We start from the raw sequence: 26,433 nt of genomic DNA on the forward strand, positions 1-26,433 counted from the left end.
GCTCCTCTCCTCTCCCCTGCCCTCCTCCCTCGAGCTGCCAGCCCAGATAACGTTCTCATGGAGCCGGTGGTGTGTGATGGCACAGGACTGCTCCCCACGAACAGCAAACCCAGTCCCTGGGCTGATGGAGCTTTTTAGGGCAGCAGAAGGCAAAGGCTTCAGCCACTTTGTTACAACAAAATTCACGTAAATGGTAATTTCTGTTAAAATAAGGTAAACCATGGAGCAGGTTTGATTTCCTCTCCCCAGCAATGTGCTTTAAAACCCTTCCCTAATGTGATCCTGCAGGGAGTGTCTGATTTCACCTTCCCTGCTGACCTTGGCCAGGGCTGGTGCTCCCGTGTCCCAGCTCTCCATGGCCATCACCTTGAGCAGGTTCCTGAGCTCGTCCCACACATTGCTGCATCCCAGAGCCTCCCTGGGGACAGCTGGGGACAGGGACAGATGGATCCAGGGACAGACAGATCCCAGGGACAGGGACAGACAGATCACAGGGATGGGGACAGACAGATCCAGGGACAGGCAGATCCCTGGAACAGACAGATCCCAGGGACTGAGACAGACAGATCCCAGGGACAGGGACAGATGGATCGCAGGGATGGGGACAGACGGACGGGGACAGACGGATCGCAGGGATGGGAACAGACGGACGGGGACAGACAGATCCCTGGGACAGACGGATCCAGGGACAGAGCTGCCCGCTCCTCCTGTACCAAGGTGACTCTCCAGCTCTGCACTGCCTGTCTGGCAGCATCAGTAAAACCCTGCTCTGAGCAGCCCTGGCTGGAGCAGGGGGAGCAGCCACGGTAAATCTGCGTGTTGGAAATGTTATTTTGATATCTTATCCGTGGAGCGTCGAGCACGGTGCCAAGCGCAGGAGCTGGGTGCCAGCTGCAGCCCTTCGGGTGTGCTGGAGCAGAGGTGCTGCTGTGCGGCCTGGCAGCGCTCAGGGCCCCTTCTCCAGGCAGGAGAGCCAAGCAGAGCCGTGGGATGCCCTCCCCTGCCCGTGGCCCGGGGCTGCAGCTGCCAGGGCAGCGCCGAGGGGCTCTGCTGCTCTGCTGCTGCTGGCAAACCTCTCAGGGAAGTGAGCATCCCTCTCCTGGCTGGGGCCCAGCAGAGCAGCAAGCAGCATCCCTCCTTCCCTCCTTCCTTCCCTCCTTCCCTGCCTCCTTCCCTGCCTTCTCCGTGCCCTGCCAGGTGCCAACGCCCCCAGGGCAGCCGGGCTGGGCTGGCACTCGGGGTGAGCCCCGTGCCAGGGCTTGGCCAGGGGCTGCCTCAGTGGGAGGGTGAGCACCAGGGAAAGCCAAAGCCTCAGCAGGAGCTGGGGCTGAGCATCCTCAGGGTGGCCCAAGGCTGTGCTGTGCCGTGCTGGGCCGTGCTGTGCCGGGCTGTGCCGTGCTGTGCCGTGCTGTGCCGTGCTGTGCCGTGCTGGGCTGTGCCGTGCTGTGCCGTGCTGTGCCGTGCTGTGCCGGGCTGGGCCGTGCTGTGCCGTGCTGTGCCGGGCTGTGCCGGGCTGTGCCGGGCTGTGCCGTGCTGGGCCGTGCTGTGCCGTGCTGGGCCGTGCTGTGCCGGGCTGTGCCGGGCTGGGCCGTGCTGTGCCGGGCTGTGCCGTGCTGGGCCGGGCTGTGCTGCAGCCCTCCCTCCCTGCAGCTGCTGCTTCCTGCACAGGAAGTGGCAGCGTTTCTTATCTTGGCAGCTCCCTCCCTCCTTCCCTCCCAAGGGTTTATGGTTGAGAAGGGCTGAGAGCAGCTGGAGGGCAGGTTGTGGGTGCCCCAGCCATGGCTGGAGTGCTCCATGCCCCAGCCCCTGTGCAGGGCTGTATTTTGGGGAGGTCTGGCTGCAGGGAGGGGCTGGGTTGTTGCTGGAAGAAAACTGAGGGGGATTGCAGCTCTGTGCCCAGCTGTGTCTGTGCCTGATCCCTCCATCCATCCTTTTACCCTTCCCTTTATCCATCCATATCCATCCATCTCCATCCATCCATCCATCCATCCATCCATCCCTCCCTCCCTTCTCCTTGGCTCTGGCCCTGCCCTTGCTCCCCAGCTCTGCTGTTTGTTCTCATGCTAAAGCCCCGTGTTTGACAAATGTTTTTTTCCCTGGCCTGGAAGTTTTGCAGCCCATTGGGGTTTTCCTGTGCTGTTTTCCCTGCTCTCCTCTCTCCCTGTCTCTGGTGGGAGGCAGCGCTGCAGGATGGGCTGTCCCAGGACAAATCCCGTGGGAGTTTCCTCACACCCAGCCTGGGCCTGGAGCTGCAGGAGGGACAGGAGGGAGCAGTGGGCAGAGGCTGTGACCCCAGCAGGGCTGGGGATGTCTCCTTTCCCATTGCTGTGGGGATTAGGCCAGTGTGTGTGCAGCGTTTCCAGTGTGGTGCTCCTGGGAGGGTTTCACCTGAGGGCTGAGCAGGGTGGGAGGCTGGCAGGGATGGGGGTCCTGGGGGTCCCTGGTAACACCCAGGCTGTGCCATGCAGCAGCAGGGAGGGGCTGCAATGACACATCCAACAGCAGCACAGAGAGGGACAGAGAAGCATCCTGAGACGGTCTGAGGGCCCTTTGCTCAGTGGTGGGCACAGGAGCTGTGCCGTGGCAGGAGCTGCTGGTGCCCAGAGTGCTGCCAGGGCACGTTTGGACTGGGAGGGATCATTGAAACCCCAGGTTCATGGGGTTCCTGTGCTGGTCACAGCACCAGGGAAGTGCTGTTCTGATGGCACAGGGGACATGGTCAGTGCTTGGTGTTGGGAAGCCAGAGCTGTGCACAGCCACACAACTGCAACACCAAATAAAAACTACAACACAACTGCAAATAAAAACTGCAACTAACTGCAAAACAACACCAAATAAAAACCTTCCGAAGGCAGCTTCACCCTAGCAGGGCCCTGGCTAATTGATGCTTTCACTCGTAGCTGGATCGAGCTGTTCACGTTCCTGGGTGTTCAGGAAACCCTTCAAACAATGTTTGGTGTGTGGAGAACAAGCCCTCCTAAGATGCTGCCAGCTGAAAATAAGCCCGAGGCAGCAGCAGGGAAGTCATTACTCTTCATATCGGACACACAGAAATATGTTTCTGTTGTGTTCGTGATTATTTTTGTTTTCTGCACTTCCTGGAAAGCAAAGGGACCATGCAGCGTGGTGGTTTTTTTTAGAAATGCAGAGGGGAGCAGGGTTACAGCCCGTGCTCTTTAGCAGTGCATAAATTGCTCCCAGCCCTCGCTGTGCAGTGACTCTGGGCTCACGCTCTGCTCCTGATGGGGTTTTGTCCAAAGAGCTGAAATTGGTCACATTTGGGGGCTGGTTTGGACCCCAGCTCGTGGCTCACTGGGCACTCTCTGGAGGAGAGGTGAGAGCTCTGGCAGAGCCCCTTTGGAAAGGCTCCCAGTCCCCTCAGCTTGCAGGGTGTCCCTGTGCCAGGCTGGAGCCACCTCTGTGGATGTGCACCTGACCAGTGACACCAGTGACACCGGTGGCACCAGTGACACCAGGGCTGAGACAGCTGGGTGGGCACCAGCTGCAGGCACAGCTGGAATTGAGACCCTTTGAGTGCCCAAAGACTTCACCAAGCTGATGTCCTTGTATGTCCCGGCCTGTTTGGAGGTGCAGGCAGTGCCCCTGGGCAGTGCCACCTGGGCTCTGCTTTTGGAAACAAGACAGTGCTCAGAATAGCCAGAATTAAGGGGGATGGAGGGGGGGAATGCAAGGAAGAAGATGTGAGTGAAGTTCCCCTCTCTGTCTTGGAGATAAGCTCCGAAATCCAGCTTTCAGTGAGTTGCATGATTAGCACTTTGGGGACCGGGTTTTTATCTGCCTGGAACAGGATTAATACGCTGTGACAAACAGGACTGGCTTCAAAGCGGGCATGGCTGGGGCTGGGAGCCGAGGGAGCCAGGCTGGGGGTTATCTGTGCTGGGATCCCTCTCCCAGTGCCTGCCCTCTCCTCGGGGCAGCGCTGATCCTGCCGGGGTCCCTTCCCACCCTTCTCCCTGCTCCCAGGAGCCTGACCCGCGGTTTCAATTACAATATTAAATTACCAGGTCACCAGAGTCAAAGTAGGCTGCCAAGTTTTTAATGATCTTCTCTTTCTTCTCATGTGGAGTTGTTTTTTTTTTTTTTTTCCGAGCCTCCTTTCCATCTCTGCACTTTTAATTGAGACCATCTGTAATTTAACACATCGCCACGGTTGTGTAACTGGTGCAGGGCTTTAGGAGGACTCGGTGCTCATCCTCAGGGACTGCAGCAGCTTTCCACTGGCTTCCAGTGCCTTCCTGAGAAACCCAGAACTAATTGCCAGGACCGTTTAATCTGCTCCCCGGGGGCTTTGATTAATCACTCAGTGCTTATTTTCCATCTCTGCCTGCTGCAGGAGCTGAGGGTGCAGCGGTGGGCTGGGGCTGGTCCCCATCAGGCTGGTGTGTGGGTGTGGGTGGGTGGAGCTGGCTGCAGGCACCAGGGATGTCCCCAGGGATGTCCCCAGGGATGTCACCAGGGACAGAGCTCAGCCCTTGGGTCAGGTTTGGGCTCACAGGGTGTCCTGTCCCTCTTGTCTGAGGCACCAACCCAGTCTGTCCATCAGTTCTGCATCTCAGGGGCTTCTCCTCTGCCTGGCCTTGGCCAGCCCCTGCCCGTTCCTCCTCCCCCATCACCAGTGTGCCTGCTAGCCCTGGCCATGGTGGCCCCAGGTGTGTGGGGCTGTCCCCTCCAGCCCAGGTGTCCCTCTCACTGTGTACCCCCTCGGATCACAGGGCTCGTAACCCAGGCTTTTAGGAACCTGGTGGGACTGGGCCAGGCACCTGCAGGGGACATGAGGAGGGGTAGAATGTAAGGAAATAGTGTAGAGGGTATTCTCACACTTGAGGAGTTGCAGTTGTACCAATTACTAAAGATTAGGAACAGGCTTGTGTTTAACAAATTACAGCTGTGCTTAATAATGATGAGTGCTATAGAAGGTGGGTTAGCTGGGTGGGGAGATGAGCTGGGGCTTGTTGGCTGGGCAGTGAAGAAGAAGAAGGAGTCAGTGCTGTGGAGAGCTGCCCATGAGACATCACTGAGAAGGTATGGGACTTTTGCAATAAGATACCAACAGGCACAGGGCAGGGCAAGAGCTGTTCCCCCAGAGATGTTGGGATGCTCTGCCTGCCGCTCCCAAGCAGCTTTTTGGACCCAAACAATTTGGAAAGGAAGCAGGAGCTGCACTTGTGCCATGCCCTGGGTGGAGGAGCCTCATCCAAACGTGGCACAGGTTCCTGTGCCAGCAAGAGCCACAGAGCCTGGGGCAGCCCCTGTGCCCTGCAGCCTGTCCCTGTCCCTGCAGTGGCTCTGGGTGCTGCAGGGTGAGGGTCTCTGCACAGAACGAGCATCTCTCTGTGCACACTGAGGATCTCTGTGCACAGTGAGGGTCTCTCTCTGCACAGAACGAGCATCTCTCTGGGCAGGATAAGCGTCTCTCTGCGCACACTGAGGATCTCTGTGCACACTGAGGGTCTCTCTCTGCACAGAACGAGCATCTCTCTGTGCAGGAGAAGCATCTCTCTGCGCACACTGAGGATCTCTCCCATCCCAGCTCTGCTGCTGCCATGGTCCCGTCCCCACCCACTCCCCTTCCCTGCCGGCGATGATTGATGCTGCTCATCCCGCTGGCTCCAGCTCGTTCATTGTCATGCAGAGGATGTTGTCACTTCATTCTGGTGTTTCATGGAAAACTGCAGGCGGCTCGGGCTGTTTTGTTCATGAAGCCCTTCTGAGAGCACGTGGCTGGGCCCGAAATACTCAGCCCCTTTCAGTGAAAAGAGAGGGGTTGGTGAAGAGTTCCCCTTGGGAAGCAGAGGCACAGCAGCCTCCCTGCCCCTCCTGCCCAGTGCTGGGCTGGTGTGGGGCACTGGGAGCACTGGGGGCACTGGGATCACAGCAGCTGTGCTGGCCAGGGCTTGCCCCAGGAGCTGCAGGTGCCACTTGTACCCAGCTCTGCTGCAGCTTGGCATTGATGGTGCCATCCCAGGGTCCCTGGTGCCATCCCAGGGTTCTGGTGACGTCCCTGCCTTTGTCCCCCCACCAAGGAGCACCCAGCCCACGATCCCGGACCTGCCCCATGTCACCCCCCCCATCCCTGGAGCTGTTCCTGGTGCTGCCCAGAAATCCCTGAGGATCACAGCTGGGATTTCACTGGAGCTGACAGTGGGAAAACAGCTCAAGTCTGAGGAGCTGACGATGGCTGCGCTGTAAGAACCCCAGAAAGCTTTTAACCAAAGCCGGGGATTAAATCCAAAGAGCACAAATTTTAGCTCAGCTCCTCTCTCTGTGTGCTCTAAGTGATTAAAAGCTGTAAAGCGCTGTCAGAAATTCAGGACTTCCCCTCCTGGAGCCCTTCTCTCCCCTTATTTTATGATTACCATGCTTCGCTGGCTCTGTTTGATGTCGTGAGTGTGATTTTTTAGCATGCAAAGGAAAGGAAAGCCGTGGGCAGCTCTGCCTGGGGCACATTTTGGTGCCTCCCCGGGCCGGGTGGTGCCTCTGACCCCGGGGGTTTGCCCAGCGTGGGTGGAGCAGCACAAAGCTCCCTTAAAAAGTCCTTTTTTCTCTTTTTTTTTGGTGTTATTTTGTTTCCCTCAGTTTTGCTAATCTGAATTCCAAGCTGTTTCCCAAAGCTGTTGTTCCTTGGGAAGAGGAGTCGTTATCCAAATGAGAATATCCACAGGTTGGAAGGGAGCAGCCTCGCACTGAGATGTGCTCGAAATAATCTCTGAGCTTCCCTGGTATCGGAGCCATCTGCCAAAGCTCAGCTCCAGCAGCTCCCCGGGGATGCTTGAACTCCTCCCTGGCTTTGATTTTCAGATGAATCTTGCTTGAACCTTCTCCCGTCTCTGTTAACTCTCCATCTGTCTCCCTCACTTGACACGCTGCATCCGAGGCTGTTCCCGGTGCTCGCAGAGCTCTCCCTGGCCTGAGGAGAGGAACAGAGGCTTCCCTTGGTGGGGATGAGTGTTCTGGGAAGGGCTGGGCTCAGGAGCCACCGGAGGTGACGGCCCTGCATTATTCATTCGGCAAAGGACCGGGGGAAATTGATGATTCCCTTCTGCAGAACATTGGGACGAGGCGTTCGTGCGATGCAATTAGAGCAGCAAATGGAGCCCAGGGAAGGCAGGGCTCACCCTGCAGGAGCTGCTCAGCAGGGCTGGGGCCTTCCGAAGATGAGGGTGTTCCGTGTGGGGCATGGGGCCAGTGCCCCTTCTGTGCCAGCTGGGAGCCAGCAGGGCACCAGGGCGTTTGCCACCCTGCTCCTGCCCTGGGTGCCAGGGCTGCCATGGGGTTTGTGCCCTCCAGGATGGGCTCAGCAGCCTCAGGAGTTTGCCAGGGAAGCGCTGCCCTGAGCCTTTCCCATTGCTGGGGATGCGTTTGCCACCCTGCTCCTCCTCTGTGTGCCGGGGCTGCCATGGGGTTTGTGCCCTTCATTGCCAGTGAAGCTCTGCCTTGAGCCTTTCCTGGCCTTTCCCATTGATGGGATACCTGTGCTGGGCTGGGCTGGCTCCCAGGGTAGCCTGGTGCTGGTGTAAGCAGCTTGAAGCTCAGACAAAGAGCTTTTGGGGCTTTTCCTGGGCACAAACCCCGGCCTGGGAGGGGTTTTTGTATCCTGAGGGCAAATCTTTGGGCAAAGTGTGAGGTGAGGGATGGCAGGGAGTGCTCCTGAGCCCGTTCACAGGGTGGAAACGGGAGAGGAGGGAACGTCCTGCAGGAGCAGAGAGTGTGTGCAGCCTGGGCTGGCAGGGCTGCAGCTGCAGCTGCTGCAGGAATTGGCAGCAGGGTTCCAAGGCATGCAGCAGCCTCTGCTCGGAGCTGCATCCCTGCCCAGCCTGGCCCCCGCATCCCTGCACCCCAGGCACACCTGGGCAGCTGCAGCTGGGCCAGCCCTGCCCTGCTGGAGCTGCAGCCAGACGTGTGTTCTGCAGCCCTCAAACGCCTGGAACTCGTTTTGATGTGGTTCCTCTGATTGGCAGCTCTGGAATCAGCAGGGAATCAGCAGGGAAATGCTTGATGGTTTTTCTGGAGGGTTTGTGAGCAGTGGTTTGAGCCAAGACGCCTTTCTCTGTCTGTGTGTGTGTGTATATATATATATATATTTGAGCAATACTGTGTTAGCATTTTCTAGCATTTTCTCTCTTTCCACCCTCCACAATAAGATGTTTCCTAGGGTTTGAGAATGCCCTGCTGCTGCTGTGGCTTCCTAGCTCTCAAACCCAACCTTCCAGGAGATCTTTAGGATTCCCAGGACTGTGTCAGGATCCCAGGGAACACAGGTGTGTGATCTTGCCCTGGTGTTTTGGTGCAGATCTTTTCAGATCTGAGGCACTGTGCAGGGGCTGCTGTGGAAAATGTGCATCCCAGCAAATGTCCCAAAAAACCTGCTGGGCTCAGGGTTTGTGTCCTTCCCTGCTCCCAGGACAGGGATGTCTCCCCACATCCAATGGATCTGGCCCTGAAGGAAGGTTTAGGGCCAGGAAACCCTCCTGCACTGTGCAGTGAGGAATGGGAAAGGTTAATCTTCCATTCTTGTTGTGTACAAATGGCTCGGGATGTTTGTAGCCAGCCAGTGGGATTTGATAACTTTATTACCCAAATAATGAGATTTACAAATTAACTGCCTAATTAGCGACCTGGGAAAGCTGCCGCTCGTGCTGGGGTTTCCAAGCTGACAAAGACTTGGGCTGAGGCTGCTCAGGTGTGATGGCAGCAGGAGGGCAGGGCAGTGGGAGGATCTCTGCAGCCTCTGGGCAGCTCATGGGAGCAGGGACAGGATTGCTGCCCTGAGATCCTGCTCCTGATGCGCCCTGTTTGCCTTGTGCATGGATGGAGCTCTCACCTGAGCTCTCACCTGAGCATGGGCGGGGCTCCAGTGCAGCCTGCCAAGGCCTGGGGAGCTCCCAGAGCCCCCAGTGCTGCTGGGGCACAGTGTGACCGTGCTCACAGGGGTTTTCAGGTGAGGCGAGACACGAGAATGTTGACTCCATGTTCAGAAGGCTTGATTTATTATTTTATGATATATATGTTACATTAAAACTATACTAAAAAGAACAGAAGGAAAGGTTTCATCTCAGGCAGCTGGCTAAGCTAAGAATAGAATGGAAAGGAGTAAAAAAACAAAGGTTTGTGGCTTAAACAGAGAGAGAGAGCCAGCTCTGCCGTGACTGGTCACTAATTTCAAACATCCACACGAGACCAATCACAGACCCACCTGTTGCATTCCACAGCAGCAGATAATCAATGTTTACATTTTGTTCCTGAGCCCTCTCGGCTTCTCAGAAGGAAAAATCTGAAGAAAAAGATTTCCATAAAAAGATGTCTGCGACAGCACAGAGCCCCCAGTGCTGCTGGGGCACGGAGCTCTCTCTGCCTTGCCCTGTGCGTGCAGGGAGGTTCTGCTCGCCCATCTTTCACTGGATTATCCTTGCACACGTTGGAATCACAGAATCCCGGGATGGTTTGGGTTGGGAAGGACCCTAAAGCCCACCCAGTGCCACCCCTGCCATGGCAGGGACACCTTCACTGTCCCAGGCTGCTCCAAGCCCTGTCCAGCCTGGCCTGGGACATCCAGGGAGGGCTTTGAGGTCCCTTCCCACCCAAAGCATTCCATGGCAGGGTCAGCCTGGTGTCCCTCTGGTGTCCCTGCACTGGAATGGTCCCGGTTCCACTGTCCCAGAGCCCAGCCCTGGCGGCAGAGCCGTGCTTGGAGCTCTCTGGGTTTGCACACACACTTAGGAGAAACCCCTGCTAATAGAGCTCTAATTCCTTCCTTCCTGCTTCCCAGATGCTTCTGTCTCCATGTACAAATGACAGAAATGGTGAGCAATGCTTTCAAGAAAATGTTTGTTTGTTTGACTCAGAAAAGCAAGTGAGAGGTCCTGCGAGGAGAGAGCTCTTGGCAGCTGTTCTGCCTCTAAAACCTTCTGGGTTTGTTTTTGTTCACAATGGAAAATGTGAAAAGGAAAACGAATTTGCAGCTGGATGTGGCAGGGCACAAAGAGAGGACTGTGAGGTTCATGGCTGATGTCACTTGCCTTTTCCTTGTTCCTTAGGAAAAATCCCATGGTGCTGCAACTGGAGCCTGCTCCGTTCCTGCCCAGCTCAGTTTGGTTCCTGTGCTGTCTCCAAACCTCAGTCCCTGCTCCTCATCCTGCAGAGGCTTTTATTCAGTGTAGCTGCAGCTCTGGGAAGGGATGAGGTAGATGGGAGAGCCCTGGGGCAGAGCAGAGTGTGGTACCCGGGCTCCCCTCATACCAAACCAGGGCTGGTTCCTTGGCTCCCTTTGGGCCCTGGAGCTGAGCTCTCATCTGTGGGACAGGCAAGGGACAAATGATTCTTTGGGGTCTGCACCTGCAGGAGATGCTGCTCCACTCCTTGGCTGTTTCACAGTTGATGGGGTGGTCTAGGTTGAAAAAGCCTCTAAGAATCATCCAGTCCAACCATTCCCCAGCACATCCAAGGCCACCACTGCCCCACCTCTCCCCATGCCACATCCACATGGCTTTAAAGCCCTTCAGGGACTGGATTCTGTAGTTGTGGGGACTCTCATGGGTTTCTGGATGCTTAAAGCACTCAAACCATGAATGCAGAGGGGACATGGGGAGGCAGAGATTTCCCTTTGGGGCTGAGCTGCAGCCCTGCCCCGATGTCCTTCTCTGCCTGTAGTCACAAAACCCAGCACGACAGTTAATCTGAAGGTGCTTATTTGGCATTTGGGGGAAAAACCAGCCTTGAAATTCAGAGCTCTGGCTGCACAAACCGCAGAGACGGCGCTGGCAGCTCCAGGCAGGCACATGCTGAACGGGTTTGGTGGCTGTGGGCTGGGGTTCGGCTCTGGATTCCTCTCCTGGGAGCCTGGGCAGGGGCAGTGGGATTGGTTTCCCTCTCCCAAAGGGCAGGGCTGGCACTGACGTGTGTGAGGGGAGGAGGACGTGCGTGTCTGCTGGTCTGGCAAACGGGGGCTGGGGAGATGCTGGAGAGAAGCAGAGCTGTGGGAGGAACATTGCCCACCTGTTCCCTTCGGTACAATCTTCCATTTTTGGCCACATGCACTTTTCAGCTCGGATCCACGTTCTCCCTCTTTTTATTCCCAGCAGTGACCTCAGAGCGTGTGCCACGGGTGACAGTGAGCTCAGGGAACAGAACTGTCCCCAGCCCTCCTCTGACGTGCACCCGACACTTTGTTCTGCCGAGTTTCACCAAAAGGCCTGGGGATATTCCATAAGGGTTCAAAAACCTGCCAGGGGTTTGCTTGAAAACCCTCCTGGCGCTGCTCAGAAATCCACACGGCTGTGGTTTCTTTTGTTCCCTCTGGGCTCTGACATGGCTGCGCTTTGTTTTGTCGCCTCTTGGCCCTCGTGGTGCCGTGCCCTGACCCTGTCCCTGTGCTCTCTTTGCAGTTTGCTGCTTCGTGGTGCACAAGAGGTGCCATGAATTCGTCACCTTCTCCTGCCCCGGTGCTGACAAGGGCCCTGCCTCGGATGTAAGTACAGGTCCTGTGCTGGGCTGGGCTCGCTGGGCTGGCAGCACCTGCAGGAGATGCTGATCCACTCCCTGGGCTGAGGGCACCCCAGGGCTGCTGTTTCACAGTTGATGGGGTGGTCTAGGTTGGTAAAGCCTCTAAGAATCATCCAGTCCAACCATTCCCCAGCACTCCCAAGGCCAGCACTGCCCCAGCTCCCCCATGTCACATCCACATGGCTTTAAAGCCCTTCAGGGACTGGATTCTGTAGTTGTGGGGACTCTCATGGGTTTCTGGATGCTTAAAGCACTCAAAGCACGCTGTAACTTGTGCTAGCAGAGCAGAGGGAACATGGGGAGGCAGAGATTTCCCTTTGGGGCTGAGCTGCAGCCCTGCCCCGATGTCCTTCTCTCCCTTGTGTCACAAACCCCCCCAGCCCTGCCAGCCGAGTCCCAGCCTTGTTTCCCTGAGCATTTCTGTCCCCGTGCATCCCTGGCTTGGGGCAGCAGCGCTGGGAGCCCACTCTGCCAGCAGCACTCAGGTCTGTCTGGCAGGTTCTGGGCTTTTCCGTGGAAACTGGCTAATTTGGGGAACTGCTGGGAGAGAGGAGCTCGAATTGGGGAAACGACAGAGCACCACAGCTCTCACCCTTAAAAATAGAAGTGGTGGGAGCAGGCGGCGTAGCAGGCAGCGGGAGGTGGAGGCTAAACACGCCTGGTGTCCCAGAATGGGGCTGTGCCCTGCCAGGGACAGGGGAGAGGGCTGGGGATGAGGCTCTGGGGGCAGCAGCACTTGGGGGGGTTTGTTCTGGTGCCTGTGCCCCCTCCTGAGCCCTGCTGTCTGTGCAGCGTCCCATGGGGCACCCACTGCCCTTCCTGCACCAGTGCCACCAGCCCAGGGTGGCACTGCTGTCACCCACACAGGGACAGGAGCCCCTGAGGGCTCCCTGTGCCAGGGACAAGCAGGGAGTGATGCTGGGGGTGTGGGCAGGAGCTGGTGCCTGCCTGGAGCGAGGGGTGAGGCTGGGCTGGGGCACCAGAGCATCCCCGTGCTGGCACTGCCAGGGCCTGTGCCAGGAGCAGGGGTACCAGAGCACCCCTGCTCCCTCTGCATGGCACTGCCAGGGTGCAGGGATGCTCTGGTTCCCCTGCTCCTGCCACAGGGATGCAGGCAGGGCGAGCTTCCTTCCTGCTGCGCTGCCAGCCTTGCTCTCCCAGCAGCACAATTATATCCATCATATATCTCATTTATAATTATATAATCATATCATCCTGGAGGAGCTTTGAAGCAGGAGAGGACGAGCTGCTTCAGCACCCAGTGATGCCTTGGTGGCCTCAGCCCTGAGCCAGGGCCAGGGGCTGTGCTGGGAACAATGAAAGCTGCGGTGGGTTTCCCAAAGCTGCGGTGGGTTTCCCAAAGCTGCGGTGGGTTTCCCAAAGCTGCGGTGGGTTTCCCAAAGCTGCGGTGGGTTTCCCAAAGCTGCGGTGGGTTTCCCAAAGCTGCGGTGAGTTTCCCTCTGCTCTGTGCCTGCTGATAACCACAGTGAGGATCCAGAGCCACCTGCACTGGGAGCAGACCTGGTGCCATCAGGCTCTGCTGCTCACTGGGGTGGGTTTTGGTAAATCTTCATAAATATGAATATGAACCCCACAGAAAGGAGTTTATTTTATTGCAGGTGTCAAACCCTGCAGTGGGCTCATCCCTGCCATGGCCCAGTGGTTCTGCTGAGCAGGGCAGGGGTGCTGCAGCCTGGCTGGGCCTTTGCTGCCAGCCCAGAGCTGCTTTCCCCATGTCCTAGACCTGGAGCCAAGGATAAAAAATGTGTTGAAAGCAAAATATCTCCTAACTTCGCTCCTTGAACTCTGTGTCTGCATAGTGCTGGAGAACTGAGGAGAAAACCATTCTGTAGCTGTGCAGTGCTGGTGGTGTACCTGCAAGTTTCCAGTTTAGCCGCTGTGTGATTCTGATTACTGGGCTAGAGCTGTGCCCTGGGAGCTCAGGGGGCGCTGGAGGTTGGTGTGTGCACAGAGAAGCTGTGGGGAGCGGAGCAGAGCCCTGGAGACAGGGAAATGTCAGAGTGCCCATTCTGCTCCCGCCTTGGGCTGCTCCTGTCTGATGTGGCTGAGTCTGAGCCTCCTTGAGCAGAGTGGGAGTGTGGCTGTGTGTTTAACCTTGGCAAGGAGCAGGAGCTTCCATCTGGGAGAGAGCACTCATTACACACGATAGTGTCTCCAAGCAGGGAAAAATGAAAGATTAATTGCCTTTTGCAGCAGGAAACGGAGCCGTGGCTGGGAGCAGCGGTGCTGCAGGCACGGGGCTGTGTTTGTGCTGCACAGCTCTGCAGCAGGGCAGGGCCTGGGCTCCTCACTGGTGTCCTGTGTGCCTGGGGTCCCTCCTGGAGAAGGGAGAGCTGCTGAGGAGGGGCTGAGCGCCCACAGCCCCTCCTGTGTGTGACTGACCCACAGCGAGGGCTCCAGGACCCAGAGCCGGCCTGGGTAATGTATGCCAGTTGGCAAACCTAATTAGAGCTGGAGCTATTAGCAGAATGCATAATTATTTAAATTGTAGAGAAAATAATCATTAAGGTGACCTTCTTTGCATGATCCTGCTAAAGGTCATCTAATCAGGATGTGTTAATAAACATCAGAGTTGCTCTGGGAAGGTAAAGGGCCGGTGTAGCTACATTTCAATTTTGTGTGTAAATTGTCCCTGTTTGTGGGAGAGGAGCTCAGGAAGGATTCCAGGAGGGATTTCTCCATGGAAAGGGCTCCCCAATGCTGTGCCCCAGGGCCCCTCTCGCTCCAATGCTGTCTCTGAGCCCAGGACCCCAGTCCCTGCTCCCAGCTCCTTTCCTTCCTTTGGATCCCTGCTCCCAGCTCCTTTCCTTTGGATCCCTGCTCCCAGCTCCTTTCCTTCCTTTGGATCCCTGCTCCCAGCTCCTTTCTTTCCTTTGGATCCCTGCTCCCAGCTCCTGTCCTTTGGATCCCTGCTCCCAGCTCCTGTCCTGGATCCCTGCTCCCAGCTCCTTTCCTTCCTTTGGATCCCTGCTCCCAGCTCCTTTCCTTTGGATCCCTGCTCCCAGCTCCTTTCCTTCCTTTGGATCCCTGCTCCCAGCTCCTTTCTTTCCTTTGGATCCCTGCTCCCAGCTCCTGTCCTTTGGATCCCTGCTCCCAGCTCCTGTCCTGGATCCCTGCTCCCAGCTCCTTTCCTTCCTTTGGATCCCTGCTCCCAGCTCCTGTCCTGGATCCCTGCTCCCAGCTCCTTTCCTTCCTTTGGATCCCTGCTCCCAGCTCCTGTCCTTTGGATCCCTGCTCCCAGCTCCTGTCCTGGATCCCTGCTCCCAGCTCCTTTCCTTCCTTTGGATCCCTGCTCCCAGCTCCTGTCCTTTGGATCCCTGCTCCCAGCTCCTGTCCTGGATCCCTGCTCCCAGCTCCTTTCCTTCCTTTGGATCCCTGCTCCCAGCTCCTGTCCTGGATCCCTGCTCCCAGCTCCTTTCCTTCCTTTGGATCCCTGCTCCCAGCTCCTTTCTTTCCTTTGGATCCCTGCTCCCAGCTCCTGTCCTTTGGATCCCTGCTCCCAGCTCCTGTCCTGGATCCCTGCTCCCAGCTCCTTTCCTTCCTTTGGATCCCTGCTCCCAGCTCCTTTCCTTTGGATCCCTGCTCCCAGCTCCTTTCCTTCCTTTGGATCCCTGCTCCCAGCTCCTGTCGTTTGGATCCCTGCTCCCAGCTCCTTTCCTTCCTTTGGATCCCTGCTCCCAGCTCCTTTCCTTCCTTTGGATCCCTGCTCCCAGCTCCTTTCCTTCCTTTGGATCCCTGCTCCCAGCTCCCTTCCTTTTCTCACAGCTCCTTTTCTCTCAGCTGCCCTGGCCAGCATTTTGGCAAATCCTCCCAGCCTTCCTGCGACTTGCTGCTTTCTGTTGTCCTGCTAATTAACTCCTCCAGGCCTCTGCTGTGCCATCTGCCCCTGGAGCAGGCACCTGCTGCTGCTGACAGCTCCCGTGGGATGAAGATGTCTCAGCACCTCCTGCTGCCGTCCCAGCCCCACAGAGCCTCTGCTCCCCCTGCCAGGCTGCCCTGCCTTCATCCCAGTGCCTGCCCAGCCCTTCCCTCCTTGGCCTGGGGCAGGGCAGGGGTCTGAGCGCAGCTCAGGGGCATGGTGGGCTCTGTGCCCTTCCCTGCCCGGCCTCCTGCCATCCGTGCTTGCCCTGCAAGGGAAACCAGGGAACCATTTCTGCCTGCTGGGAGCTGTTCCCTGCACACCCAGGGGAACTTCCACATGGGAAATGTGGGGCTCAAACACAAGGGTTTGGGTTTGTGTCCCTGCCAGGGTTTGCTGAGTGCAGGCAGTAAGCTGTGGCTGTGTTGTATTTGATGTTAGGCTGTTTAAATCACTATGAAATTCACTTTTAAACGGTCTCTTCCCATGAACTGCGCTAATTCTCCTTCCGCAGAGATAATTTAAAGCTTTCTTTGCAATGAGACGGGGAGAGCAGCAGCCCCTAATCCTGAAGGCAAGGCTCTGTGTTCTGTCAAACGCAGCAGATGCGAGTGCAGAGGTTTCAAACACCCCTGGCTGTCCATGGGCTGCAGCGGAGCTCCAGCGCTCTGGGGGACCGGTGGCACTGTCACCTTCCACTGTCCCAGCCCCATCCAGCCTGGCCTTGGGCACTGCCAGGGACCCAGGGGCAGCCCCAGCTGTGCCAGGGCCTGCCCACCCTGCCAGGGAGGGATTTCATTCTTGTTTAGACAAGGCAACAGGAGAAACTTCAGATGCAATGAGTCAGGGCTGGGATATTGCAGGGGATGCTGGCTCTGCAGCGCTGATGGGAAGGGAAGGGAAGGGCCTCAGCATGCACTGGCTCTGCTCATGGCATTTTCCAGCCCTGCTCCACAGAAATCTGTTCCTGCCCCGCTCCTCAGGCTGGCTCGGCGCTGCTGGGGGAGCAGTGGAGCCTTTTTCTTTTCTTGGCAAACTTCTTTTTAACCATTCTTGTTTTAAGTCTCAGCATCTGCACACGCAGTGTTCTCGTCAGTCCTGTCTCCGTGGTACAAAAATAGTCTCTGTGCAGCCGCTGCAGCCCTGCTCAGCAACGATCGCCACAACTGCCACGTCCTGGCTCTTTCTCAGGCGCTGCCCAAGGTGCCCCTCTCAGCCAGAGAGAGCCCTGCAGCTCCTGCTCTGCAGCCTGGCTGCTCCATCGCAGCTCTGCCTGCGCCCCTGTGCCTGGGAGCAGGAGGGGAAGCCCTGCTTGGGGCAGGGGGCTGCCTTGGGGAGCCCAGCCCTGCTTGGGGGATCCCACCCTGCTCTGACTCTTTGCTTTTCCAGCTCTGGCTTCTCGAACCCTGGGTGCCAGTGGGAATTCAGCATCCTTCTCATGGAGTGGGAATTGCCTCCCTCTGCACAGAGCTGGTGTTTTTTATGAATGACTGATGCTCTGGCTTGCCTGAGCAGGGGTCTCTGTTCCTGGAAGGGAGTGCAGCAGCTCAGGGGTGATCCCTTGGGTGGCACGGGCTGGCACATGTCCCCTGTGTCCCCTGCCCACCTCTGTGCCCGGTGCAGGGGTGCTGTGCTGTGCCCGGGGGCTCTGCAGGATGCAGGGCAGCCAGAGCTCCTCTCTCCCAGGATATTGCCAGGGAATCAGGATCACAGCGTGGGTTGGGATGGAACTTTCCAGACCATCTCAAGTCCTGGCTGCCTGCCCTGAGTTTCATGGGGGGAACTCCCCCCAGCCTAAAATCCAGGCTCAAATTCTCTGCTCTCCTGTAAATGTCTGAGGAATGAGAAGGCTCTCAGACCTGCAGAGTCACTGGCAGCACTGGCTGCTTGGGGTGTCCAGAGCGCAGGTTTGTGACCTGACAGAGCACAGGGTGACTGTGACCCCTTGTCCCCTCAGCCTCCCCTGCTGCAGCCCTGCTGCGCCTGCAGCACTTTCCTCAGGTAAAACGTGAGATATTTCCAGTTTCAGTGCCCTGGCTGGAGCCTGTGCCCGATCCCTGGCACGGCACACACCAAGTTAAAGGCAGCTCTGTTGGTTTCCCCTCCTGGGTACCATTGGGGGTTTCTGTGGTGCTGAGCACCAGAGCAGAATGCTGGTGATTAATGCAGCTGGAGGCTCCAATGCAACAGTGCTGGGAAATTAATTTCAGGGGGATGGAACGTATTGGTGGTGATGTTATAGCTCGCCTCTGATTCCACTCTTTATTTATTTACTCTGCTCGCAGTGCCCTGAAAAGGTGTCTCTGCTAATGCCTGGGCAGCTTTCCAGGCCATTAAAAAGCTGCTCAGCTCGAATGACAGAGCTGGGACTGAGCCTCATCCCTAACCCTTCAACAATTAACGTGAGCTGAAAGCAAGCTGCTCCTGCTGGAGCCCTCCCTGCCTGTGCTGCTGCTGGGGTGTGAGCCCAGCCCTGCCCTGCCCAGCCCCTGCTCCAGCCCTCCTGAGCCCCGGGACTGTGTCATGGAACATGCCAAGGAATGCCAAACCCCCGCTCTGTCCCCGTGCTGGGCTCTGGCTCCCTGTGCAGAAGCTGTTCCTTATGGAAGTTTTCTCTGGCACAGGTGCCCACAGCAGCTGTGGCTGCCCTGGATCCCTGGCAGTGCCCAAGGCAAGGTTGGGCAGGGTTTGGGGCACCCTGGCACAGTGAAGGTGTCCCCGCCGTGGCAGAGGTGGCACTGGATGGGATTTAAGTTCCCTCCCAACCCATTGTGGTTCCTTTATTTGGGTTTGTTTGGCTCTAACTCCTGCTGACCCTTGCTGGAGCCCAGGGGTTTGCCCAGTGCCTGCACAAGGGATAAACTGGGCTCTGCTGGGTCTGCACCCTCTGCTGCTGGGCAAAAATCTGCCCTTGCTTGTAAAAAAACTCAAAATATTAAAGTGTCCCCTAAGCAGCTTGGACGCCTGTGAGGAGAGGGCTGGCACCACAGCACAGGAGATGTTCCCTGGGCAGGTTTAATTTAGATGGAATCACAGGTGGCTTTTCCTGCTCTGTGTGGAAGCTGGGCACTGTCCAGCCCTTCTGTTGGTCTGTGCCCACCACCTTCACCTGGTGCTTTCCGTGCTAAGAGCGAGTTATTGGAAAACAGTGAGTCCCCAGCCAAGGCAGTGCATTGCTTTTCCATTGTTATGGCAACACAGATGAAGAGGAATGAGGCTGGATGCCGGTGCCTGCTGGAAGGGTCCCCACGAGTCGGTGGCTGTTGACTGAAGTGCATCAGCAGCACCTCCAGGGCCAGCTGGCACTGGGAACGGGCACAGCAGGGCTGCCCTGCCAACCCCGGATGCGAGTTCATAATCCTTGTCCTTTGTTTTCCTCCAGGACCCCCGGAGCAAACACAAATTCAAAATCCACACGTACTCCAGCCCCACCTTCTGTGACCACTGCGGGTCCCTGCTCTACGGGCTCATTCACCAGGGCATGAAATGTGACAGTAAGTGATGATGGCGGGGGGCTCAGGAGCCCCAGATCCGGGGCTGCAGCCCAGACCCCGTGCCCTGTGCCAGCGGTGTGGAGCTGCAGGGCTCTGAGTGCCCAAGGGGCGCCAGTGGGCACCTCCTCACCTGGGGTGGGCAGTGCCCGGGGCTGCTGCAGGGAGAGGGGACGGCAAGGCGCTGCCTTGGGGGGAACCTCCCCGCATCCCTGTGTACAGCACCCCCACAATCCCCGCTTCAGCAGCATCCCCCAGACCCCTCTCCAGAAGCACCCCCAGAGCAGCATCCCTGCAGCATCCTGCATCCCCTGCATCCTTCCACAGCATCCTGGCCTCCCCTGCATCCCCCGCAGCGTCCTGCCCTCCCTGGCCTCCCCTGCATCCCCCCCAGCATCCTGCACTCCCCTGCATCCCCACAGCACTCTGCACTCCCCGGCCTCCCCTGCATCCCCGCAGCATCCTGCCCTCCCCTGCATTCCCCCGCAGCATCCTGCCCTCCCCTGCATTCCCCCGCAGCATCCTGCCCTCCCCTGCATCCCCCCCAGCATCCTGCACTCCCCTGCATCCCCACAGCACTCTGCACTCCCCGGCCTCCCCTGCATCCCCGCAGCATCCTGCCCTCCCCTGCATCCCCTGCATCCCCACAGCATCCTGCACTCCCTGGCCTCCCCTGCATCCCCGCAGCATCCTGCCCTCCCCTGCATTCCCCCACAGCATCCTGCCCTCCCCTGCATTCCCCCACAGCATCCTGCCCTCCCCTGCATCCCCCCCAGCATCCTGCACTCCCCTGCATCCCCACAGCACTCTGCACTCCCCGGCCTCCCCTGCATCCCCGCAGCATCCTGCCCTCCCCTGCATTCCCCCGCAGCATCCTGCCCTCCCCTGCATTCCCCCACAGCATCCTGCCCTCCCCTGCATGCCCGCAGCATCCTGCCCTCCCCTGCATCCCCTGCATGCCCGCAGCATCCTGCCCTCCCCTGCATCCCCTGCATGCCCGCAGCATCCTGCCCTCCCCTGCATCCCCTGCATGCCCGCAGCCCGGCGGTGCCCGCAGCCTCGCCGCTCTCCCGCTGGCTCCGAGTGCCCCCCTGTGGCCGGGCCGGGCGCTGCCGCTCTCCCGGCGCTGCCGCGGGGGAATCGCTGCGCGGGGAGCGGAGCGCGGGGGCTGGCGGCGGAGGGAAGGGATGGATCGGTGATTTTCCGAGTTAATCCTGTGTGTTCCTATTTAAGGGGACTGGGACAGGCAGCGTGTGCGAGCTGGGCTGCTCCCTGCTCGGGGATGGGGAAGCTCGGCTGTCTGGGAACAGCTTATTCCTTAGAACCTTGGGAACCCTGCCAAGGGGAAGCGAGCTGCTGCAAAATGTAAATACTGATATATGGGTCTCTATAGATAGATAGAGAGCTCTCCGTGCCTCTCCCTGTGCGCGCAGACACTCGGGTAGGCTTTAATGCCCCCCTTTTGGCTTCTGCTGGATCCAGCTGAGCACCCCGGGGGTGATGGGGGAGAATTTTAATGAGCCAGCAGGACTGAAGCAGCTGAGTGAGGGCCCAAAGCCCTCTGGGGTCTGTCAGAAAGGGCCCAAAGCCGTCTGGGGTCTGTCAGGCAGGGCCCAGAGCTGCTGGCAGGGGGTTCCTGTGGGTTATTCCTGAGCCCAGGCTGCGGATCTCCAGCTGCCCCTGCAGATCCATTTGCCCTGCGCTCACCCCTCACCTCAGCCCGGTTTGGGAGGGGGGCAGGCTGTCCCCGTGCCCTGCTCACGTGCCGAGTGTGCCCTGTGTCCCCCGTGTCCCCCAGCCTGCATGATGAACGTGCACAAGCGCTGTGTGATGAACGTGCCCAGCCTGTGCGGGACCGACCACACGGAGCGCCGGGGCCGCATCTACATCCGCGCCGACATCGACAAGGACGTGCTCACCGTCGTAGGTACGTGCTGCCAGGGGTGCCAGGGGCTGCCAGGAGCGCTGGGGGGTAGGACGGTCGGGATGGACGGAGACGAGAGATCTCTGCAGCCAGGTGCTGGGATTTGGGGTTCATTGCAGAGGGCCTGGGTGCAGGGCCCTGCTGGGATTTGGGGTTTATTGCACAGGGCCTGGGTGCAGGGCCCCGCTGGGATTTGGGGTTTATTGCAAAGGGCCTGGGTGCAGGGCCCCGCTGGGATTTGGGGTTTATTGCACAGGGCCTGGGTGCAGGGCCCCGCTGGGATTTGGGGTTCATTGCAGAGGGCCTGGGTGCAGGGCCCCGCTGGGATTTGTGGTTCATTGCAGAGGGCCTGGGTGCAGGGCCCTGCTGGGAGCTGCCACAGCTCAGAGCAGGCCTGAGAGAAGAGAGAGGGTGAGAGGGTGAGAGAGTAAAAGCATAAGAGAGTAAAAGGGGTAAGAGAGCAAGGTTCCCATTCCAATACAATAAATCTTCTTCTGTCCTGAATATTCTGACTTTCACTAACCGATCCAGTACAAGATACAAATCTTTTAGCATTTCCATACAGCCTATAAGAATCATTACATTACCATACTGTGTTACATTTTAAACCCTATAAACTCCTCTTTGGGCCCCTTCTGCCAAGCTGCAGGGTCTGCTCTGACCCTTGGGCCTGTCTGCAAGCAGAGGGTGTTGTTCCATCCAAAGGGGATTATCTTCACCTGGCCACGCCGTTGTTTTCCAGTCGTTCAGTAACTGAGGGATCTCAAAGCTTGCTTTCATTTCAATCTCACTTATAGTTTCCATATTCTCAAAACCTTTTGCCAGGCAATCACATTTATAAGGCTTTCCTGTTCCATCTTCCCCAGCAGGCTGGGCAGGGGCTCCTGCCCACACGGGACCAGGCAGCCCAGCCGAGCTGTCTCGGTTATTCCCAGCTGAGCCAAAGCCAGGGGTGTGAAGTGCCCCGGGTGGGTGGGACCCTGACTGGGACACCCTGGATCCTCCTCCATGCCCCTGCCCTCGGCTGGCTCTCCCTCAGCCTGGCTCCCACATCCTGGCACAGTTGGGGGAGCTGTGACATCCCGGGTTGGGTCTGTGGGATGAGGGTGGCTCCGTGGTGCTCCTCGCTGCTCTGGTGGGTGCTTGTGTCCCCCGAGAGCCGGCAGGGCTGTTCTCAGGAAAAACAGCAAGCTGTTGAAAATGTTAATGAGAAACTGGGAAAAGTTGTGGAGGACTTGATAATTTATTTTTTGTTGGATTTGTCCTTAAAGGAGAGCCTCAGTGAAGCAGGCAGAGCTATGTTTGCACGAGTCCTGCTTCCCAGGCACCCCCCTGAAGGTTGGACATAGTGATCTCGGAGATCTCAGTGATCTTGGAGGTCTTTTCCAGCCCTATTGATCCTGTGGCTCCCTCCAGCCTCCATCAGATGCCGGTGGGTGCAGATCCCACCCTGCTGTTGGCACCACGGGCTCCTGTGCTGAGTTCCCACCGCCCCAGGGGCAGGGAGGAGCTCCCAGCCCCGCTCTGTGCAGCTGGATTCCATCTCTCCAGCTGGCTTTGAAAGGCTGGTTTATTTCTGGCCCGCTCTGGAGGTGTTGGTGCAAACGTGTCAGCTGTTGGCTTTTCCAGAAAGGAAGGGAAGCGTGCTGAGTTCTCCAGAGCCGAGTGGGAGTGCTCTGGGAGAGGGGAGCTGGGCACTGGGGAGCCCAGATGGCCCCAGAGCACAGTGGGCACCCAGCCCTGGGGAGATGGAGCCACCCAGGGCTGTGCTGGCACTGCTGGGGAGCCAACTGGAGCCCTGGGGCAGCTCTGGGCCCTCACAACAGGGACAGCGAGGGGCTGGAGCGTGGCCAGGGAAGGGGAAGGGGCTGCGGAATCCCTGAGGGAGCCGGGCAGGGGCTGCGGAATCCCTGAGGAGCTGGGCAGGGGCTGCAGAATCCCTGAGGAGCTGGGCAGGGGCTGCAGAATCCCTGAGGGAGCTGGGCAGGGGCTGCAGAATCCCTGAGGAGCTGGGCAGGGGCTGCAGGATCCCTGAGGAGCTGGGCAGGGGCTGCAGAATCCCTGAGGAGCTGGGCAGGGGCTGCAGAATCCCTGAGGAGCTGGGCAGGGGCTCAGCCTGGAGCAAAGGAGGCTCAGGGGGCCCTTGTGGTTCTGCACAGCTCCTGCCAGGAGGGCACAGCTGGGGGGATTTGGGATCTTATCCCAGGGAACAGGGACAGGAGCAGAGGGAACGGCCTCAGGCTGGGCCGGGGCAGCTCAGGGTGGCATTTTGGGAGAATTTCCTCCTGGAGGGAGTTAAAAGCCTCATGGATGTGGCACTTGGGGACATGGGACAGTGCTGGCCTGGGCAGTGCTGGAGCAGGGGCTGGGCTGGATGGACTGAGGGGAACTTCCCGAGCTGAACAATCCCTGCAGGACCTGCCCTGGCCATGCTCCAGGGCACAGGGGGCACGCTGGGGAGTGGGCAGAGCCAGGCTGTTCTGAACAGATTGCAGGTGGGAAATGCCCTTTGCAGGCTGCCTGCAGGCATCCCAGCGAGGGGTGGGTTCTGTGGGGGATGGAGGGGATGAGGGGGATGAGTGGGATGCAGGGAGATGAATGCAGGGGGCTGGAGGGGGATGCAGAGGGGTTGAAGGGGGATGGATGCAGGGGGCTGCAGGGGGATGAGGAGGATGCAGAGGGGTTGAAGGGGGATGGATGCAGTGGGATGCAGGGGGATGAGGAGGATGCAGAGGGATGCAGGGGGCTGGAGGGGGATGCAGAGGGGTTGAAGGGGGATGGATGCAGGGGGATGCAGGGGGCTGGAGGGGGATGCAGAGGGGTTGAAGGGGGATGGATGCAGGGGGATGCAGGGGGATGAGGAGGATGCAGGGGGATGCAGGAGGATGCGGGGGTCTGGAGCAGCCCCTGAGCCCGGCACGGTGCGAGGCAGCACGGTGAGCCCGCCCTGCTCCTGCCGCTCGGGCAAACGGGGCTGCTGCTGCTGCTGCTGCTGCTGGGGCCCTGTTCCCCTCTCCCCCGGGAATTTGGGATCCGTGGGGCCGGAGCAGCCGCCGTGCCGCGGCAAGGTGCCCGGTGCCTGCAGGCGGCAGCACGGGCACGGCCGATCCCGCTTCTGCTGTGGAGCTGACAGACCTGCAGGGTGTGCCCAATGCTCCTCAGCGCTGCGCTCTCCTCCTCTCTTACTCTGGGTTTCCCCTTCTCTTTGTAAGGCTGCTCTTTCCCTCCCGGTGGAAAACTCAGATTTTCACAGAATCATCGAGAGCTGGAATGGTTTGGATGGGAAGGGGCCTTAAAATTCATCTCCAAAGCTCGTGGGCAAGGAGATCTTTGGCTAGACCAGGCTGCTCCCTGTGTGTGTCTGTGAGGCAGAGGATGCCCTGTTCTCCTCCCCGTCCCTCAGGGATGTCCCTGTGCCCATGTCCCCGATGTTCCCAGCAGTTCCTGCCCAGCTGAGCCCCCCTGGCAGCCCTGAGCCTCCCTCTTCACCCACCTGATGAGGGAAAACAGTGACCAAAACTGAAACCAATTATGCTGATTAGATAAACGAGCTGGAAGTGTGTTAATTAATAATCACCGGCCCGGGCAGATGCAGCTGTAATGAGTGCTGTGCCTTTCCCATTGTAGGAGCACGCACAAATACATCCTTACCAGAGCATTAATTAGCTGTTTTAACTCACAGGGTGTTAATGAGAGTGCTGGGTGCTCCTGCCCTGGATGCTGGTGCTATTGGAAGATGAGAGCTGCAGATCAGCCCAAGCTCCATCCCCTCCAAATTCCCAGCAAGAGCTGTGGGATGGAGGGCCAGGAGAGGTGATGGGCTGGGATGAGGGCCTGGAGCTCTGAGCCAGGCTTTGGGAGGGTTTTGGCAGATCCATGGAGTCCTGGAATGGATTTTTTTAAAGGCCATCTGGCTCCAAGCCCTTGCCATGGGCAGGAGTGGGTTTGCTGTGGGGCAGCACCGGGTTTGTTGTGGGCTCTCTTTTCATTTCCCATCAAAGGGAATCCCACGTGGAAGAGCCAGGAAATCTCTCACTGGGGTTTGTTTGTGCAGTGCATCAATCTTGCCTGTCCTTGAAGGCCTGGGAGCTGGGGAAGGGCCCTGCCCTGGTGCCAGAGCCTCAGAGAGCTCCTGGCCTGCCCCCCGTGCCCCCCATGCTCTGGGTGTGTGTCAGACCGATCTGCTCCCACCTTTCCAGGGACTCGTGGGTGTCTCTCCCCAAGCTCTGCAGTTACAGCTGCCAGAGCCATTCACAGATTGTGTCTGATCTGTTATTGAGAGGCTGCTGCAAACTTTGCAGAGTGAATTCAGGCATCATTCACCCTGGCACAGAGGCGACAGTGGCAGTGCAGCAGTGTCCCCATGCTGTGTGCAGAGCAGGCACTGCCCCCTGAGCCCCCCGCCCCAGACACACCCAGGGCTCACCAGCATCTCCCCCTGAGCATGCTGAGCCCCCAGTGCCATCTCCTTGGCCACACTGGGAGCCCAGAGTGATTTAGGGCTGGCTTTAAACACGATCATAACATCCTTACTCATCTCTGTTAATAATGATGTTACTGCTTCTTAATGATGGGCGGAACTGTCAGGATGCGAGAGGTATAAAACTGTTTTACATCAGATTTAGCTGTCAGATGGATGCCGTAAGTGCTGGCGAGGAGCACTGCTCCCCTGCCGTGAGGGATCGCTGCTGTGCCGCTCCACGTTTTCATTTTGCTTTGCTCCATTGTTGGTTTCCGCTTGAAAACTCAGGGAGTTTCTTAAGGTCAAGCAGGAGCATTTCGGGTTTTTAAAATGAATAGATAAAATTATTCCCATTAATGAAATTCTGAGGTCTGCACGCTGAGATAATAACATGAGGTAATCAAATCTCATGCTTCAGGGCATAAACTGATTAACTGCAGGGCCAGGACGGCTTCTCCTGCTCCTTAAAGGCGAGAAGGACAAACAGCAGAGGGCTGTTCATGGGTCTCCAGAGGCTGTGCTGGCTCTGGGACAGTGGCACACGGAGCAGAGTGGCATTGGCTCGGTGTGACATCATTCAGTGAGGCATTGGCTCAGTGTGACACCATTCTGTGTCCCCTCAGTGAGGCATTGGCTCAGTGTGACACCATTCTGTGTCCCCTCCCAGTGCTGCCCCCTGTGCCTGGCGCTGCCCAGGGGCTGTCCCTGGGGCTCCCAGTGCTGCAGGGGCACTGAGAACACGTTTCCATGCTGGATTTACAGCCAGGGAGGGGACAGGAGGCAGGAGGAGCTCAGGTGGGTGCGTGGGGAGCCCAGGCTCAGCAGGCACTGGGAGCATCGTTCCCCATGCCCTGGCAGCACCAAGGGAGCCCCAGAGGGTGGCACTGGGTGGACTGTCAGGTCCCTTCCGACCCAAACCACCCCAGGAGTCGGTGATTCTGTGCCAGCATCCCCAGCTGGTGCCACCTTCAGGGATGAAGGGGCTGGGGCTGCTGCAGCCACCCCTCAATGTGGATGGATGGAGGGGCAGCCATGCTTCCCACACCTCTGCTGCCTCCCAGGCTGCTTTCAGGGCTGTCACCTTTGATAAATGAGCTCGTTTATAAACGCAGAGTTGAATTTTGGCCACGAGTTCGATTCCATGGAGCTGGAGATT

General features: G+C 58.2%; 1 protein-coding gene and 1 long non-coding RNA gene across 3 annotated transcripts in view; one reads left to right on the plus strand and one right to left on the minus strand.

Moving 5' to 3' along the window:
* Positions 1-26,433, minus strand: part of LOC128934041 (uncharacterized) — a 207,620-nt gene that overhangs the window by 144,106 nt on the left and 37,081 nt on the right. The window lies entirely within an intron of this gene.
* PRKCB (protein kinase C beta) overlaps positions 1-26,433 on the plus strand; it is an 83,326-nt gene that overhangs the window by 24,694 nt on the left and 32,199 nt on the right. For both annotated transcript variants that reach the window (XM_054271275.1, XM_054271276.1), the window contains exons 3-5: positions 11,403-11,485; positions 18,783-18,894; positions 20,690-20,818. In XM_054271275.1, coding sequence (XP_054127250.1) covers positions 11,403-11,485; positions 18,783-18,894; positions 20,690-20,818 — 324 coding nt within the window. The remainder of the gene's footprint in view (positions 1-11,402; positions 11,486-18,782; positions 18,895-20,689; positions 20,819-26,433) is intronic.

This window comes from Melozone crissalis, unplaced genomic scaffold, assembly GCF_028551555.1.
Source record: "Melozone crissalis strain CALT ecotype California unplaced genomic scaffold, PUWL_Pcris_2 ptg000012l_1, whole genome shotgun sequence".
Taxonomy (NCBI): Eukaryota; Metazoa; Chordata; class Aves; order Passeriformes; family Passerellidae; genus Melozone; species Melozone crissalis.